The sequence below is a fragment of the Rhincodon typus genome, chromosome 12 (genome assembly GCF_021869965.1).
Source record: "Rhincodon typus isolate 14 chromosome 12, sRhiTyp1.1, whole genome shotgun sequence".
NCBI classification, from domain to species: domain Eukaryota; kingdom Metazoa; phylum Chordata; class Chondrichthyes; order Orectolobiformes; family Rhincodontidae; genus Rhincodon; species Rhincodon typus.
The window spans coordinates 7,798,545-7,818,742 of NC_063343.1; the positions used below are offsets into that span (position 1 = coordinate 7,798,545).

The 20,198-nt window shown below is 41.9% G+C and overlaps 1 protein-coding gene across 1 annotated transcript in view; it reads right to left on the bottom strand.

The window, feature by feature from the left end:
- Positions 1-20,198, bottom strand: part of LOC109937103 (dedicator of cytokinesis protein 2-like) — a 587,118-nt gene that overhangs the window by 119,039 nt on the left and 447,881 nt on the right. Inside the window, exons 29-32 of the mRNA XM_048603933.1 lie at positions 11,110-11,210; positions 8,654-8,712; positions 7,159-7,307; positions 1,178-1,263 (exon numbers count right to left, since the gene is read on the bottom strand). Of these exons, the coding sequence (XP_048459890.1) occupies positions 1,178-1,263; positions 7,159-7,307; positions 8,654-8,712; positions 11,110-11,210 (395 nt within the window). The remainder of the gene's footprint in view (positions 1-1,177; positions 1,264-7,158; positions 7,308-8,653; positions 8,713-11,109; positions 11,211-20,198) is intronic.

Below are 20,198 nucleotides of genomic sequence, written 5' to 3' on the forward strand. Positions count from 1 at the left end.
ATTGCTGGAATCACTCCTTAAATTTCCTTTGAATCCTCTTCACATCCTTTCTGAAGTATGGTGAGTGAAACTGGACAAAATACTCTCGTCGGGCTTCGTCAGAGTACAGCATAACTTCCCTGTAAATTGTTATTTTTTATTTGCTGTGGATTATTTATTAGGACTAAATGCATTTGAATTTGAAAAAGATGCCCTTTGACTGACGCAAAAGGCTTCCAAAGACCTCTGCATCACAGCGAACCTGCCGCCTCAACATCCCATTGCCGTCTGTGCACTCCCCAACCCCCATTACCACCTCCACCACAACCCTTCCCTTCCCTCCCTACCTGAAACTAAACCCCCAGTGAGCAGATCCAGAAGTTGGGAAATGGAAATTGGAGATGAGGTTAGAAGGTCAACAATACAGGACAATGGTCAGAACGTAGGAAACCAGGACTGATGTAGGAACCTTGGGGTGGGGGTGAGCATTGTGAGTGAGGAAGGAGGTATTAGTAAGCAGGACCTAAAGGATCAGCAATCAGGTGATGGATTTCCACCATGAATTTGCTCCAAGTTGTTCTTGGAATCTATAGTTTTGAATCAAGTCCATAGCCACTTCAGTAACCTCCTCCACAAGTCTCACCCTTCGAAAAAAATTAATTTGTAGCCTACCCCTTTCATTCTCTCCCTCCTTTCTATTCTGTGACTGAATGCTGCCTTTCAACTTTTGTTTTGTTTATTTACAGGACGAGGGCATCACTGGCTAGGCCAGCATTTATTGCCCAGAGAGCACTTTAGAGTCCAGAGTCACACATAGTTTCCTCCTCTAAAGGGCATTAATGAAACAAATGTGTTTTCCCCAACTATCAACATGATCACTATTAGACACTTATTTCCAGATATTTATTGGATTCAAATTCCACCACCTATCATGGCAGGATTCGAACTCAAGTTCCCAGAGCATTCCCTAGATTTGTGGATTGTCCAGTGACTATCTGCTCCAGTGATAATCTAATCCATTTCCTCCTGCCTTTGTGACAAGTATCTAAAGACATACATGTTGTGGAGTACTGCAATGCTTCATTCTTGTTCTGTTTAGGAACTTGTGATTCTGATTCATTCTGTATTCATCTCCTCAATGTATTCTTTATTTGCTTTGTGTATATCAGTTGAAATTCTAAATTGAATGCAATCTTACATCTTCTGGAAGAGCTCCATATACTGCTCATCACCGCATCCTCCCTCCACCGTGTGATCTAACTTCAGGATTATTTCATCTTCAAACTGTTAAAAAGATCATTAATTATTCAAGAGATCTGAAAAGTTCACAGACTAAAGCACAGGATGAACAATGTTTGCGAAGCTACTGCCAGAAAGATTGAAAACACTCCAGATATTGTAATATAGATATAATATTCATAATCAAACAGAAAATGTAATCAAATGTTGCATTTCCTACTATCTCTCCTTTCTGTCATAGCAGCTCCTTTTGCTTTGGTTCCCAGTGTTTGTACCTATAAGGCCCTGACTGTCACTCCCACAGTGCCTTATTAAGTCGTTCTTAAGCAAGCAGGATATTGTTTGGCGTGAATATCTGTAAAAGACCATTTTGTTTATCTTTGCTCATTCAATAAGCACAGACCTACAGCTTCCCAGCTCATATTCCTGACTCAAGCAGAGGTTTCAGCCTTGCGAAATAGAATCCTGTTTTCCTCAGTGTCCCTACAACACACCCTCCCAACTCCCCGCCCGCTCCCCCCCATCCCCACTCCCCTTAACTCTGGGCATCTTTGTCTTATTGTTTGGGTTTATTTAACAGAGTCAAAGAAATTACAGAAAGAGTCCATTTGGCCCATCTTCACTTGGCAATTGGAGCTAACTCTTAAATTGGCATTTCCCTGCTCATTATCCTTCCTTTTCAAATAATTATTGCAAATATCATTTCTGCTTCTGTAATTGCATGAGCTTTACAATTCTGTGTTGTTATAACTCTGTGAGCATTGAATTCCTTCCAAATCCTTTTTCATTTTTTCTCTGCATTGTGCAGTTTTTAATTATTTCATGAAATATGGATGGTGCTAGCTAGGCCAGTATTTATTGCCCATCTCAAATTGCCCTTGAAAAGATAGTGGTGGGCTGCCTTCTTGAATTATTGCAGTCCCATTTGGTATACAGACACCCAGAATGCTTTTAGGAACAGATTGCCAGGATTTTGACCCAGTGCCACTATATGAACAATGGTACTTTTCAAAGTCAGGATGGTGAGTGGCTTGGAGGTGAACTTGCAGGCGCTGGTGTTCCCATGTATCTGCTGCCCTTGTCCTTCTAGTTGGTGGAGATTGCAGAGTTTGGGAGGTGCTGTTAAAGGAGCCTCGGTGAGTTACTGCAGTGCACCTTGTGCATGTAGCAATGCTGCTACAGGTAGTGGACAGAATGTATATCCCAGATCATGTAGTTACAGATTGCTGAATACAATTCTGTTTCTCCTGATCACCCATAACACCTCTTGGATGACCAGTCTTCAATTGCTAGTTCTGTTCAAAATATGTCCCATTCAGGACTTGAACATGATGGAAGAATACTCAATGTGAAGACTAGACTTTGCCTCCACAGGGAATGAGCAGGGGTCACTCTTACCAATACTGAAATAGATAGACACATCTGCTACTGATAGGTTGGTGAGGAGGAGGTCAAGGACATTCTCCCCTCTTGTTGGTTCCCTCACCACCTGCCATAGCCTAAGCCTAACAGCTACGTCCTTTAGGACATGGTCGGTAATGATGCTACCAAGCCACTTTTGGTAACCAACATTTAAGTACCCCACCCAGAGTACATTTTATGCTAGTGCCAAACTCAGGGATTTCCCCCATATGGTGTTCAATATGAAGGAGTACTGATTCATCAGCTGAAGGAGGGCTTAGGTGATCATCAGCCAGCAGTTCCCCTGCTTGTCTTTCACGTAATGTCATGAGCCATCATGAGATCTAGGGACAATGTTGAGGAGTCCCAGGGCAACTGTGTCCCCTTTGTATACCACTGTGCTGCCAGATTTGGTGTGCCCAACCTGTCAGTGAAATAGAATGGTTATGGTAGTGTCTGGGACATTGTCTCTAAGTTATGATTCCATTAATGTGATTATATCAGGCTGTTGCTTCACTAATCTTGGAAAAGCTCTCCCTATTTTCCATAAGGCCTCAGATGTTACTGAAGAGGACATTGTAACATTTACAAAGCTGGATTTGCCATTGTAGTTTCTCATGCATATATCAATACTGGGCAGTCTGCGTAGTTTACTTTTTTTATTGACCAATCCACAGTAGTTTGATAAAACTGAGCAGCTTGCTCAACAATTTCAGACATCAGTTAAAAAGTAAAAAAAAATTCAAGCATATTGCCAAGAATCTGAAGTCACATATAGGTCAGACCATAGGTAAGGACAACAGACTTCATGCTTGTTAAAGAGCATTAGAGAATCAACTGGGACTTGAAAGCAATCAACAATGGTTTTATGCTCGTAATTTAATACTGGCTTTTAAGTTTAGCCATGATGGGTTAGTAGCCATATCGCCAGAGCACTCTCCTAAACCTCTGGATTGCTAGTCCAGAGACATTATCGCTATACAAGGCTATGCCCTCTTGTCCCTGAGACAAGAATATATTTATTGGAATCTGCTAAACATCTTTCTTCCAAAGATTATAATGTAGGATTCTGAATTTGCCTTTCTCAACACTGCTTATAGTTTTCACATACTTGCATCGGAATCCCTCTCGGTCACTCTTTTCAAATTTCTCCAACCATGTCAATTACGCTGGATGGGTTGAGGAAGAACACTCTGATGACAATGTTTGTCTGCTGACATCGAGTGTCAGCAACTAGCAGTAAGACAACCAAGGTGTCAAACAAGAACAAGAGAGAATAATGCATATTTCGCCAGATGGGGATGCGATCCCCAGATTAGGACAAGTCGTCAAATCTGCACAGTGTTGTATTGATGCTTTTGTTGATATTATCAATTCTTTTTTTCCTGTTTGTATAACTGTTGAAAAACATGAAGGAAGCAACTTAGGAACAAGTTGTGCTGTTCCGATGCAAGTGTAGGAAATGATTGGCAAGTCAAAGTGAGCCCATTTGACCTGGAACCTGGCAGACACCTCACCTTTCCTGTCCTGATGAGGTCGTCGAACCTCTTATAATGTTGTACTATCAATGTGTTCGCATTGACAAGAGGCCGTTCAAGTGTTCTCATTGTGGGTTCTGGCAACTTATTGACCACAAACAAATTTACACTGGGGAAAGGCTGTTCACCTGTGGCAAGTTGATGTAAAATTGACTTGAAAGCAGGAGATAGAGGGTGATGGTAGTGAGTTGCTTTACAGGCTGGAAGACCTGTGACCAGCAGTGTGCTACAAGGATCAGTGCGGGGTCCACTGCTTCTCATCATTTGTACAAATGATTTGGGTGGGAATGTAGGAGATATGGTGAGCAAGTTTGCAGATGACTCCAAAATGATGGCATAGTGGACAATGAAGAAAATTATTTCAGAAAAGAACAAAACCTTGATCAGATGGGCGAATGGGCCAAGGGGTGGCAGATGAAGTTTAATTTAGAGGTGTTGCATTTTGGTAAGGCAAATCATGGCAGGACTTATGCAGTTAATGGTAGGGTCCTGGGGAGTGTTGCTGAACAAAGAAACCTTGAGGTGCACTTTCATACTTCCTTGAAAGTGGAGTCACAGGTAGACAGGGTGGTGAAGAAGGCATTTGGTACGCTTGCCTTTGTTGTTCAGTGCATTGAGTATAGGAGTTGGGACGTCATGTTGCAATTGTACACTACTTTGTAAGGCCACTTTTAGCATACTATGTACAATTTTAGTTGTCCTTCTATAGGAAGGATCTTGTTAAACTTGAGAGGGTGCAGAAAAGATTTACGAGGATGTTGCCAGGATTGGAGGGTTTGAGCTGTAGGGAGAGGCTGAATTGGCTGGGGCATTTTTTTCCTGGAGCATCAGAGGCTGAGGGGTGATGTTATAGAGGTTTATAAAATCATGAGGAGCATGGATAGGGTGAATAGCCAAGGTCTTTTTCCAAGGTTGGGAATTTCAAACCAGAGGGCATAGGTTTAAGGTGAGAGGGGAAAGATTTAAAAGGGACTTAAGGGGCAACTTTTTCATTCAGAGGTTGGTGCATGTATGGAGCGAGCTGCCAGAGGAAATGGTGGAGGTGGTGCAATTACAACAGTTAAAAGGCATCTGGATGGGTACATGAATAGAAAGGGTTTAGAGGGATAGGTCAGATTAGGACATATATTGTTGATGCGGATGAGTTGAACTGAAGGGTCTGTTTCCATGCTGTATGACTCTATGACACTATGATTCCGCTTTGATCTGGATGCTTGGAATCAGGGTATAGCCAGGGTATAACCTGGCAAAATTCGGTTGTTAAAATGACATCCTGTTGTGTAAAAACTGAAAGAACTGCGGATGCTGTAAATCAGGAACAAAAACAAAGTTGCTGGAAAAGCTCAGCAGGTCTGGTAGCATCTGTGAAAGAGAAAATAGAGTTAATGTTTCACCGGACCCGAAACATAGCAGATGCTGCCAGACCTGTTGAGCTTTTCCAGCAACTTTGTTTTTGATCTTGTTGTGTAGTTTGGTGGGCAGAACTCCCAAAGAGTGAACAGGAATACAACTCACATCTTGGCTGAACATGTACTCACCTGTCATCACAGAGAGACTTTTGAGTGCATTGGGAAGAAGTGCTGCTTGTTTCCTTGCATAAGTGACGTAAGATATGATCTTTGAGGGGAGATAATGGTGTAGTGGTAAAGTCATTTGATTAGTAATCCAGTCTAATGTTCTTGGGAAATGGGTTCAAATCTCACCATGCCTGGATGAAATATGAATCCAATAAAATGTTGATGGCAACTACTGTTAATTGTCAAGAAGAATACTAATACACTTTTGGAAAGGGGAAATCTGCTATCCTTGCCCAATTCATCCTACACATGATTCCCTTCAGAAACAATGATCCTGCTATTGGAAAATCCAGACTCATTCTAGATCATTCGAAGCCTAAGGCACCTTTATTTATTTTCAAAGGATGAATGGTGTGGGAGTGGGTGCTATTTGGCTCATAAGAGCCTATAATTTTAAAAGGACCCATAAGTAAAAAGCAAAATGGATATGGTCTCAAAACCAAACCTTCTCATTTGGTTGCTGTCTAAAGCCAATGCACATAGCCCCAAGTCAATTCCAATTTGTGCCCTTCATCCTTTGAAGATGCTGATTTGTAGAAGGCTATGTTTTTCTGCACTTTACTCTATCCTTGTCAAGTATTACAAGTGCTTATTCACATTATATAATTAGTGTAAGTCTACACACTGCTGTTCTCTCTGCTTGGCTGCAGAAATCCAAGGCTCTAATTTGCATTGAAATGCAAGTGAAAGAGTGACCATTCGCAGTGAACTAAATTAATCCGGATTTCTGAACCAAAGACGGCTGTGGAAAAACAGCAACACCCAGGTTGTATTTGGAGGGGGCCGGTGGGAAGGTGGAATACCACATTAGAAGATATTCCACTGCTTGGTGCAAACTTCCGTTTCATGGCCTCAATCACTGGGAAGGTGCCAAAAGCAGGATTTTCATGAGCAGACTGACCTTTCTCTCTAGAATGCAATAAACGAAAGCAGAGCAGGTTCAACAGTAAATTTCAAAGACGTTATGTATTTGGAAATTAAATATTGACAAGAGTATGGGGAAAGGACTAACTGAACAGTTAGTTCAAAGAGCTGGTAGAGGCAATGATGGGCCTAATGTCCTCTTTCTGTGCTGTAAGATTCTATGGCACTATCTCTTCCTGCTTTCAAACAATGCTCATTTGATGTGTGTTCATTGGCGCACAGTATCATCCATCACTAAGAACCCACATCCACAAGCACAGCTATTTAAAGCACAAGATCTTGCTTATCCAGCTGATTCCAATGTATTATACCTTGCTATAAAATTTCAACAGACAGGTATTACATGATCACTACCTCCATGCTACCTCCTGCCTTTGGTTTCTGTTTTCCAAACAAAAGTTCTTGGCAAACATGGACGTCAAACTACCTTGTGGCCTTTAACTATCTCCGGAAATACTGTATCATGCAGGATAAGAAAGGACACATATCTTCCTTCATACCTTCCTGAACTTGTTGAACATGGCGTACTCGCATAGCATCATGTCAAAGAAGATTGGGATCGTGGCTTTGCGGAGCTCAATCTCTGGGATCAGGGTCATTTCTAGGATTGGTCCAACCATTTCTGGGATGAAGTGGATCTTGTTTTGAGCTGTCAGTCAACACATATCAATGAAATCTGGTTAGAAAAAGGTGCCTGGAAATATTCATCACCACGAGACTAACATCAATCATAGAATCCCGACAGTGTGAATGTAGGCCATTCGGCCCATCGAGTCCAAACTGAACCCACCCAGATTCACCCCACGACCCTATCCCTGTATTTCCCATAGCTAATCCACCTAACCTACACATCCCTGGACACTGCGGGGCAATTTAGCATGGCCAATCCACATAGCCTGCACATCTTTGGGCCATGGGAGGAACTAAGAGCACCCAGAGGACATGCAGACATGGGGACAAGGTGCAAACTCCACACAGACAGTCTCCTGAGGGTGGAAATGAACCCTAGCCCCTGGCACTGTGAGGCAACAGTGCTAACCACTGAGCCACTGTGCCCCCTCAAAATCAGTGACTTTGGCTTTATTGTTTGTCACAACTAACTTGCATCATTTATACAATGCTTTTGTTTCCAATTTTCCTCCCTCCTCTTCTGAAGACGCTCACTACGTCCTTTGAGAGCTAGTCACCATTCAATAATCCGTCCGAGTAATTACACTTTGTATGTGTTCGTAGATGAAGGGTCAGCATGGGAGCATGACAGCAGATCTGCAGCCTGTTCTCCTGTCAGCCCCTCCAACATAATGTGCTGAAAAAATGAACAGCTACTGACTGAAGTGGAAATTTGTCCCAACTGGACGATGGTTAGAGGTGGGTCATTTGGTGCCAATGGGTAGTGATCATGGGCAAGAACATCAATCCCATTCGTTATGACCAGGACTGGGAGCTCTAACTGATCTATTTTTCTCACCCTTTCTTAGCCAAATCCCAATGGCATTCAGACCATCCTAGAACAGTGACATTACCATCTTAGAACTAGGAATCACAGCCTAAAGATATGGGTAGGCAATTTACGATCAAAATGAGGTAGAATCTCTTCACCCAGAGAGTGGAGAGCCTGTGGAATTCATTGTCGCAAAAGTGACTGCAGCCAAACATTGAATGTTTTCAAGAAGGTGGCAAATCTAGCTCTTAGGGCTACTGGGGTCAAAAGTTATGGGGAGGGAGCAGGAACACGATACTGAGTTGGATGATCAGCCCTGATTATGCTGAATGGCAGAGCAGGCTTGAAGGGCCGAATGGCATACACCTGTTTTCCATGTCCTGCTTGGTTCCACAGAGACAAAGGATATGGGTGGAGTTTTTGTCGCTCAGTACCACAAGGAGTGGAGCGTGTATCAACTGGGTCCATGGGGATCTGTTTAATCTGCAGTGACAGGCAATGCACATTGAAAATCCACCTTATTCAAAGCAACAAGGAAAACATATTTCACTCACCAAGCTTGTACCACATATCACGAATGTTGAATCCGATTAGGCGCCTCATATCCCCATATCTGAAAGGAATGGAGTGTTTTCATTCACTTTATTGCATAGCTGTTAAAATTGTAATTAATGTACTTTTGACACGTTATCTCATTATTGCTATCACTTCCACTTCATGTTCTTCACCTTCCTTTCGGATGGCAAAGTGTCTTGTGATGTTAATGCATTCACTGATGATAAGTTTTCATACTTTCCAAGTCTCAAGATAAGAGGTCATTCATTTAGATAAGAAAAGAGAGCAGATCTCTTCACTCCGAGAGTAATGAATCCTTGGAATTCTCAGCATTTGAGGAATGGGAGTGCTCAGTAGCTGTGAATAGTCAAAACTGAGAAACAAGGGATATCTTGGATACAAACAGGAATCAAGAGAAATGGTGAGAGAGAAAGTGGAGTTGGTGGAGACATTCAGAAAAGTTTTATGAAACTGCGTATTAAGCGCTAGTGATCCCTTGGCCTGCTCCTGCTCCTACTTCTGTTCATGCTCCCATTTCTTATATCCACAGCTTTCACATTCTCCTCTACCACAGGAGGCACTGTAGTTAAGAAGCACCAACGCTATGACAACAAGGATCATTCACATCAGGGTGATTTCTGAAGGTCATTCTCAGCCTCTAGGGATTCTGCATCTGCATCCAAAAGGGGAAATGATTAAGTTCCTTGGATCCTGAGAAGCTGACTTCAGGAGGCTGCATAAAGAGGGATGTGAATATGAAATTGCAAGTGCTGTTGGGCTTTGCTACAGCAGTCAACCTTGTTGCTGTGGCAGCTCTCTGGCCTCAGAATCAGAAAGCTGTGGGTTCAAGTCTCACTCCAGTCATTTCGGTCACAATCTGATACATTCTCAGCAGTACTGTCTTTCAGCTCAGATGCTAAACTGAGGGCCTGCCTGTCTCCAGGGTAAAAGATTCCATAGCAACATTTTAAGATGAAATTCTTACCAGTGTTAATCCCTCACTAAAGCCGATAGTCTCGTCATTGTAGCATTGCTGTTTTGGGACCCGTTTGCAAATTGGTTGCTACATTTCCTCCATTATAATAAGACAATATTTCATTAAATGCATTGCATTTGGTCATCCTGAACTGTGAGAGGTGCGGTACAATGCAAATCTTCCTTCCTTTTTTCTCCACTCATTAATAAGCTGTCAGATATATTAGGATTAAGACATTCTGTGTGACATTCAATCGATTTAATAAAGGGAGAGCCAAACAGAACTGCCTGAGCATTGCACCATGTACTACCCTTACACATGAAACTTGGAGCTGGAAGACTTAATTTCTAACATCCATCGCAAATGACACACTGCAAGGAGATTGAGCTGTTTAAATCGTTCCCTTCCGAGGACAGAGAGTTTGACTGACGTTACGTTAACAGCTTTCACGTCATTAGGAAAATATTAATGCTGTTAAATTCCAACCTGAAGGCCCTGAGGTGAGTTCAAAAGACAATTAAGGTGCAGCTCTAGTACACTTTTAAAAAATATCGACACAGCTAAGGGTGAAATATGAATGATGTGAAACAGATTATGGAACAGTGTAACTGGTGCAAATTCTGTGAATTCACAACTCATGACATCACTCAATCTCCAAATTTCAGTTAACTTGCTGTTATCTTTTCCAACAAGATCCAGCTGAACCATTCATTAGGTGGATAATTATCATCCCATTTACAGCTTCAAGCAGCATGGCGTTAATTGAATTGAAGTATTAAATACTCCATGGGCAAGATCATGGAGCAGCTTCCGAAGCCTAGAAACAGCACTGGCCAAGATATAGTTGTGTTGTTTTGCAAAAGGATGAATATCCTCAAGTATTTTGTTTTGATTACCTATTCAGGGGACAAAAACGTAACATCAAACGTGATCTGGAGAGAGAAGGTCAGGAAATGATTTGATGCAAGAATGAAAATGTTAGATGTTAAAGAACAACGAACTGATTTAGATCGGAAATGAAGGGCTAACGTATGAAAGGGTTAGGGTAAGGATTAGGCTTAGGATTCGGGTTCGGGTTCAGGTTAGGGCTATATGAGTGGTTGAGTACAGAGGGTGGAGGATTGGTGTTCAATTCTGGGAATATTAAAATGGTCCATTCAGAGGTGACAAAGGTAATCAATCCTCCAATAAGTCAACAGGAGTATGAAGAACTTTTCAAACCTCTAGATCTGCAATATGAAAATAGGGCAAACCAGCAAGTAAGAAATATCATTGTAGATGGGTTTAAGTTCCTCAGGAATTATGGGCTAGATTGGGTTAATGTACATTTTGGATTAACCGCTGATAGACTGCGTAGGCTTCATTTTGTCAGAAGAGTTGGATCTGAATGACTTTTTCTTATTCTGTTGTTTCTTCACTTTTGATTCTAAAGGATCATAGTTGGTACTGAATAATAAAACATTAGTGAACAACACTCACTTGTTCAAGATTTTCATGCACTTTGCCTGAGAAAAATGTTCCAGTTGCAGCGAATCTTGGGTAATAAATTTTACTGCCAGATGGAAGTAATTATTCCATAACTAGTGACAAAAACATTTAAAAATTACACAGAGACATAATTAAATTTTACTGCATATCAAAACCATCACTATTTAAATAACATCTCAACATTATAGCTGCGCCTAGTGTAAATTATTCAGAAGAAAGTTGATTCTTTTTTCCAACAATACCATAAAAATAATATTTGTAAGCTTCTAGCAACATAATTGTCATGATATTTCCTGTTTATATTTGTTGTGGACATTTTTTTTTACTTTTTACTGTTCCCAGATTTATCATTTCATAATGAGCTGGCATAAAACAGGGGACAACAGATGTCCAGAGATCGGAGTCAAGGAATTGCTGGGAACAAAGACTGGAAGAGTCGATGAGTCAACCTCTTCAGCTTTGTCAATCACATAATTGAATCAAGGATGATTTGAAACTTAACATCATGTGTTGCCTTGGTTCCATATCCTTTAACACTCCAAGCTCTCAAAGATCTACAAATCTCAGTTCTGAAATTCTTAATTGGTCTGACCCAATAGCTATTATGGATAAAGTTCTACACTCCACCATCCTTTGTATTAAGAAGGGCTTCTTGACAACACATTTAGATAGTGTAGGGCTGATCTTCAGGATAATTCCCCTTGTAATGAATTCCCCCATCAGAGGGAATCATTCCCCTGTGTCTATCCTCCGTCCTGCAATCATCCTTGGCACTGCAATTAGATCACCCCTTCCTCAAAGAAAAACAAAACCGTCCATAGAAACTATACTCAGAATTTAATGCTTTTAACCCATATTTTACTGTGGTAATTTGATTTTGCACTTCCTAAGTCTGATGCCTTGATGCTTTAGATGCAATGTTAGAGCTGAATGCAGTCCTCTAAATAGTGTTTAATCTGAAATCAACACTACAATCTTGTAATTTCCATCCTTTGTGTTGCAAGCTCCCTTCTTGGGATGAGGATAAACATCAAATAGCCTTCTTTAATAGCTTTGAATACCAGTCCACTATTTAAGGGTGAGGTGATAGTGGTATCATCACTGGACTAGTCTTCCAGAGATCCAGGTAATGCACTGGGGATCAGCTGCAAATACCACACTGCAAATGATATTCGATTAAAACAGAAACATGGAAATTAAAAGCCTGTTGATGACTATGAGACCGTTGCTGATTGTCAGGAAAAATCTTTCTGGTACACAAATGCCTCTCAGGGAAGGAAATCTGCCATCTTTACCTGGAATATATCCCAGAAAGGAGGAAAAATTCCAAAAGAGAGAGATAAACCAATTTTAACTAACTAAGGAAGTTAAGGTGAGTGTGAAGTTGAAAGCAAAAGGGCTTAAGGAGACAGAAGTCAGTGATAGCCTTGAAGTCTGGGATAAATTCAAAATCTAGCAAAGGAGGACTCAAAAGATAATAAAGAGAAAGAAAATAAATGATGAGTGCAAACTAGCTAGGAATTTAAAAGCTGACAAGAAGAGTATCTTTAAATCTATGGAAAAGAAGAAAGACGTCAAAGTGAACATCAAAGCCCTTGAGAAAATGAATTTGGGAAACAGTTTTTTTTTAATTCATGCATGAGTGTTCACTGGTGGGGCCATGATTTATAGCCCATCCTTATTTGACTTGATTTGATTTTTTGTCACGTGTACCGAAGTACAGTGAAAAGCTTTGTTTGCGAGTAGGACAGGCAGATCATAGGGTGAACGAAAAAAACTTGGACAGAGGCATACAGGTCACGTAGCACAGGGTGTGTGCTAGGCAAGATCAACATTATTTTAAGTTAGAGAGTCCATTCATCAGTCTCATAACAGCAGGGAAGAAGCTGTTCTTGAACCTGCTGGTGCGTGTGTTCAAGCTTCTGTGTCTTCTGCCTGATGGAAGAGGTTGTAGGAGAACATTACTGAGGTGCAATGGGTCTTCAATGATGTTGACCAGAGGCTAGTTAAAAGCCAAACACATTGTTGTTAGTTTAAACTCACATATAGGTTAGCAGTTTCCTCTCCTAAAGGACATCAGTGTACCAGATGGGTTTTTCCAACAATTGACAATGGTTTCATTATCATCATTAGAGCCTGAATTCCAGTTTATTTAAAAATTGAATTCAAATTCCACCATCTGCCATGGTGAGATTCTAACCAGGTCACCAGAACGTTCTGTGGATCTCTGTAATCACAGCATTGCAAGAATAACACTAGGTCATCACCTGGGGGAGAAGGAAATGGCAGAGGAGTTAAACAGATATTTTGCAACAGTCCTTATGGTGGAAAATACTTCAAGCATCCCATCAACACTAAGGAATATGGGGAAAGGGTTAAGTACCATCACCATTACTAGAGAATTAGAGTTCAACAAATTAATGAGGCTAAAAGCAGAAACAACCCCTGGCCTCAATGGCTTGTGTCCAAGGATCCTAAAACAAGTAGCTACCTACATAGTAGATGCATTGTTTGTAATTTTCCAGAACTCTTTGGATTGTGGAGAAGTACTGGAAGAATTGTAAAACTGCCAATGTGATACCCCTATTCAAAAAGGGAGAGAGGAGACAGGTACCTATAGGCAGATTAACCTAAGATCTATTGTTGGCAAAATATTGGAATCAAATTATTAAGGAAGAAATAGCTGCACATTTGGAAAATATATTCCAACAAGTTAATTTGAAATCACAAGCTTTCAGAAATCACAAGATTTCACCTGATGAGGGAGCAGCGCTTCCAAAAGCATGTGATTTTAAATAAACCTGTCGGACTATAACCTGGTGTCGTGTGGCTTCTGAGAGTAAATGGAGGAGAACCAGTAGATGTGTTGTATTTGGACTTCCAGAAGGTGTTCAATGAGGTCATAGAGTCATTGAGATGTACAGCACGGAAATAGGCCCTTCTGTCCAACACGTCCATGCTGACCAGATATCCTAAATTAATCTAGTCCCACTTGCCAGCATTTGGTCCATATCCCTCCAAACCCTGCCTATTAATGCACCCATCCAGATGCCTTTTAAATGCTGTCATTGTACTAGCCTCCACCACTTCCTCTAGCGGCTCATTCATTGAAAAAGTTGCCCCTTAGATCCCTTTTAAATCTTTACCCTCTCACTTTAAACTTGCGCTGTCTAGTTTTGGACTCCCATACCCTGGGAATACCTCACAAAAGGTTAAGTCATAAATTAAGTGCCCAGAGTGTTGTAGGTGGTATATTATCATAGATAGAGAATTGGTTCATGGGCAGGAAACAGTGATGGAGATAAGGGGTTCTTTATCAGGTTGGTGACCCGTCACCATTGGGATTTCACAGGGGTCAGGGCTGGGACCGCATCTGTATACAATATATGTTAATGGCCTGGAGAAAGGAAGTGAACGTAGTGTTGCCAAATTTGCAGATGACTCAAAAATAAGTGGAAAGGCAGGAGAGGGATACAAATAGTTAACAGAGAGGAATTGATAGGTTAAGTAAAATGTTGGCAAAAGGGGTATAATGTGGGAAAATGTGAAGTTTATTTTGGAAGGGAGAACAAAAATAAAGGATTGCTCAATGGATAAGAATGCAGAAAACGGCAACACAAAGGGACTTGGGGGTATTTGTATATGAAACACAAAACACTAGCAGAGATAGTAAAAACTGCCGATGCTGGAGTCTGAGACAACACAGTGCGGAGCTGGAGGAACACAGCAAGCCAGGCAGGAAGCGAGGAGCAGGAAAGCTGACGTTTCGGGATTTCTTCAGAGTCTTTTTTCTGAAGAAGGGTCCCAACCCGAAACGTCAGCTTTCCTGCTCCTCTGATGCTGCCTGGCCTGCTGTGTTCATCCAGCGCCACACTGTGTTGTTACAAAACGCTAGCATGCAGGGACAGCAGGTCCCCTACTATCCTTACCCCAGGGCTGACCTATTCTTGGCACTGTGGCCCAATCACTCCAAATTCCCCCAATGCACTGATATTCTCAGGTGCTGACACTCTCTCCTTCCCTCCCTCCTCTCCGCTCCGTTTCCCAGCTGAAAAGCCTTCTGCTTTGCAGCCGTTTCTTTTGGCTGGCTACCAACAGGACAACTGTGTGTAAAAGTTTACAAGGATCAGAACGTCCGGGAAGGCCACGTTCCTGGGTTTCCAGTCAGTAATCTTACCGCCTGCTCCCTCTCTCTAAGTAGTAGTTCACCTTTTGCTCCAGAGATGAAGCATTAAACAGTTTTCTCCCTCAATATATGCCTTGTGAATAACAATTAGGGTTGAATTATGCCATTGCTGTTTCAAACTCACTCTTCCCCATGATTTTGAAACTGTGGATCTCCTGACTTTCTTGAATCATCCCCTGCTGCAATCTACAGAAGGTTTAACAAAAACCCAAGCATAGTTTTATGAAAATCACTCCTCCTTGACTTATGCATTTGACTCACAAAGAAGTCACTGTCTATTAACTTGGATGTCTCACTATTTTTGATGGCAGATAAGCTCTTCGCTCTTTCTGATCCAATTATATGCTGAGACACACTTAATTATTTAAAACGGTTGAATTAAAAGATGTTGGGAGTCCTGCAAGGAAATCCCCCAATGGCTGCTGTTCAGGTCGTGCTCAACTTGGCAGAATCACTGCTTTCTCTCGCTGGCTGTCACACCTTTGCTCAGCAACAGAAAGAATTGAATGGACTTAACATCTCTCAACCCTGTCTACCTCATAACCAGACTGAAAATGGCAGCTTGCATCCGAAGGCCAGAGGTAGGCAAACAAATGATACTCTCAGAGCATTCATGTCTTAGTCATCTACAGAATCTCATCAAGCTTCACTTTCCCCAAACACGGTCTTTGTGGGTCGTATTCAATTCAATGTGCTGTGAGCATAGGATTCAGGCTTAGGGTTGGTGATAGCAAAATATTCAGTGAAAGCGCAAGAGTGAGAGAGATTGTAGACCTTAATCCAGCTGCAGAGAATCATAGAATCCCAACAGTGTGGAAGCAAGCCATTTGGCCCATCAAGTCCACACCAACCCTCCGAATTGCCGCCCAACCAGACCCACGCTCCCTACCCTATCTCTGCAATCTTGCATTTCCCATGGCTAACCTACCTAGATACTCCAGGTAATGTAGAATGGCCAATCCACCTAACCTGCACATCTTTGGACGGTAGGAGGAAACTGGAGCACCCGGAGGAAACCCACACAGACACGGGGAGAACATGCAATCTCTGCATAGACAGTCCCCCAAGGCTGGAATCAAACCTGGATCCTTGGTGCTGACAGACAGCAGTGCTAACCACTGAGACACCAGGCTATACTGGATCTAATAAAGACTCTTCAATTCAACACAAAGCAGGGACTGCGAGATCAGAGTCATGGAATCATAAAGTTGTACAGCATGGAAACAGACTCTTCAGTCTAACTCGTCCATGCCGACCAGATATCCGAAATTAATCTAGTCCCATTTGCCAGCCTTTGGCCCGTATCCCACTAACCCCTTCCTATTCATGTACCCATCCGATGTCTTTTAAATATTGTAATTGTTCCAGTCTCCGCCACTTCCTCTGGCAGCTCGTTCCTTTCACGCATCACCCACTGCGTGAAAAAAATTGTCCCTTAGGTCCCTTTTAAATCTTTCTCTTCTCACCTTAAACTTATGCCCCATTTCTGAAGAAGGGTCTAGGCCTGAAACATCAGCCTTCCTGCTCCTCTGATGCTGCTTGGCCTGCTGTGTTCATCCATGTCTACACCTTGGTATCTCAGAGTCTCCAGCATCTGCAGTTCCTACTATCCCTTAAACTTATGCCCTCTAGTTTTGGACTCTCCAACCTGAGGCAAAACTTTAATTCTTTCATATCAGTCAAAGGTGAACAGATGCGTTCCCTGATAGTTCCCTGTACTGTACTCATTGGAATTTAGAAGAATGAGAGACAACCTAATTGAAAAATACAGGCGTCTTAGAGTACTGACAGGGTAGATGTGGAGACGTTGTTTCCCTTTGTGGCAAAGTGTAAGACCAGAGAGCATAATTTCAGAATAAGGGGTTGCACATTTAAGACAGATATAAGGAGGAATTTCTTCTCCCAAAGTGTTGTAAATCTGGAATTTTTTTTTATTGCAGAGGGCTGCTAAGGCTGGGTGAGTAATTATCTTCAAGGCTGACATACGTTTTTCATCAGGAACGGAACCAAGAGTTCTGGGGAAAAGGCAGGAAAGTGGAGCCAAGGATCATCAGATCACCCAACATGTTGAAGACTGAGGGGCAACCTATATAAAATTGCATGAGGGATGGAGAGTTGGAGTCTTTATTTCCCAGGGTGGAAATATCAAATGCTAGGGGTATAATTTTAAAGTGACAGGGAGAAAGTTTAAAGGAGATGTGCAAGGCAAGTTTTTTTTTACACAGAGGGTGGTAGGTGTCTGGAAAGCACTGCCAGATGAGGTAGTAGAACCAGAAATGATAGCAACATTTAAGAGGCATTTAGACAGACACATGAACAGGCAGGGAATACAGGGATATGGTCCATGTGTAAGCAGATGGTATTAGCTTAGAATGTGAACATGTTTGGCACAGATATGGTGGGCTGAAGGGCCTCTTCCTGTGCATTACTGTTCTGTGTTAACAATGAGCCCCTCGAACTGCAAAGCAGACTCTATGGGCTGAATGGTGTACTTCTGCTCCTACATCTTATGTTCTTATCTTATGGCCTTATATTCTCCTCAATAATTCCATCTCCACTAAAATCTGTGAAGTCAGACTGCCAATGTGTTATCTCAGTGCTGTCTGTGAAAGAAAACTGACCTATGTTTCCTACATTACACCAATGACTACACTTCAAAAAGGAAATTGTTGACTTTGAAGCACTTTGGGATGTTCTGAAAGGCACTATATAAGTGCAACTCCTTTCTCTGAATGTGAACATAAGGGACATTTTCACTTTGAACATTGCTTGTTTCCATCACATCATTGAGAAATATAATGGATCGCTATTGAATTGAAAATATTTCAATGCAACATACAATGCACAGATGAAGGTCATAGTTCATTGGGACCATTATGTTAGTGCCAGCTCTTTGAAAGAGCTTTCAATTAGTTACACTTCAAGATTCTTTTTCCTCAAGCCCTGTAATTTCTTTTCCTTTTCAAGTTTTTGTCCAATTCCCTTTTGAAATTTACCACTGAATTCATCTCAAAGACTCTTTCAGGCAGTACAATCCAGATCATAACAAGTTGCTGTGTGCCAAAAATATCTCATCTACCCTTTGGTCTTTCATCAAGCATCTTAAATCTGTGACCTTGGATTATCACTCTTCTCATGGTCTGGAAAAGTTGTTCCTTATTTGTTGTATTGAAACCTTTCCTAATTTTAACACCCAAACCTCCTCTGTACTTGATGGAGGACAACACCAGTTTCTCTGCTATTTCACAGTGATGAACTTCAGATGCTAAAGCAGTGTGTGTCCATTTGCATTGGACTGATAAATGGAAGCAACATTTACATCACCCAAATGCCAGACAAAAGCCATAGCACCATAGAGTCATACAGCATGGAAACAACCCCTTTGGTCCAACTAGTCCATGCCGAACATAATCCCAAACTAAACTAGTCCCTCCTGCCTGTTCCTGGCCCATATCCCTCCAAACTTTTCTTATTCATGTACTTATTCAAAAGTCTTTTAAACATTGTAATTGTTCCCAAATCCACCACTTCCTCAGAAAGTTCATTCCACACGCAGACCACCCTCTGAGTAAAAAATTTGACCCTCATGTATTTTTTAAATCTTTCTCTTCTCACTTTAAGAATGGGCACCCTAGTCTTGAAATACCCCATCCTAGAAAAAAGACAACTACCTTTAACGCTATCTATACCCCTCATCATTTTATAAACTTCTATAAGGTTGCCTCTCAACTTCCTACACTCCAGCGAAACAAGTCCTTGTCTATCCAGCCTTTCTTTATAACTCAAACCTTCCAGAAATGGCAACATCCTCGTAAATCTCTTCTGAGTCTTCTCTGGCTTGATAATATCCTTCCTATAACTGGGTGACAAGAACAGGACACAGTATTCCAGACGATGCCTCACCAATCTTCAACAAAAAAGAATTAATGTCCCTGTATCACCATCTCAGGGGATACAATTGTCAGGAAAGTTAACTGGGTCACCTTTGTAATTCAATGCTTGACTCCTTAAAGCTTGTTCACCACCGACAAGAGAAAAAAGGAATACTCTCCACTGGTCTGGATGAGTGGGTTAGATCCTATAACATTCAAGAAGCTTGAACTCATCCAAAGCAAACCAACCCACTTCACTGGTACCCCTTCCACCACATTCAACATTTGCTCCCTCCACAAACAGCAGTTTACCACCTGCGACAATGCTCCTTCAATAGTCCCTTCCAAACCGATTAACCTTTCCACCTAGAAGGACAAGGATAGCAAATCTATGGGAACACTACTACCAGCAAGTTCCTCTCCAAGCCATGCTCCATCCTGACTTGGAAATATATTGCCATTCCTTCAGCATCACTGGATCACAATCCTGGAATTCCCTTCCCAACAGAACAGTGGGTGCATTTACATCACTATGGCTGCAAATATCCATTAAGTGTTCGAGTGTCATTTTTTCCAGGGAAAGTGGGGATGGCCACAAATGTTGCCCATGCCATGAAACAACAACCTACACCCCAACCTTAAGTTCACCTGGACCATCTCTGATACCTCCCTCTCCTTCCTGGACCTCTCTGTTTCCATCTCTGGCAACCACCTGGAAACCGATATCCATTTCAAGCCCACCGACTCCCACAGCTACCTAGAATACACCTCCTCCTACCCACCTTCCTGCAAAAATGCCATCCCCTATTCCCAATTCCTTTGCCTCTGCCGCATCTGCTCCCAGGATGAGACATTCCACTCCCGAACATCTCAGATGTCCTCGTTTTTCAAGGACCGCAACATCCCCCCCTCAGTGGTCGAGAACGCCCTCGACTGTGTCTCCCACATTTCCCGCAACTCATCCCTCACACCCCCTCCCGCAATAACAACCAAAACAGAATCCCCTTCGTCCTCACGTACCA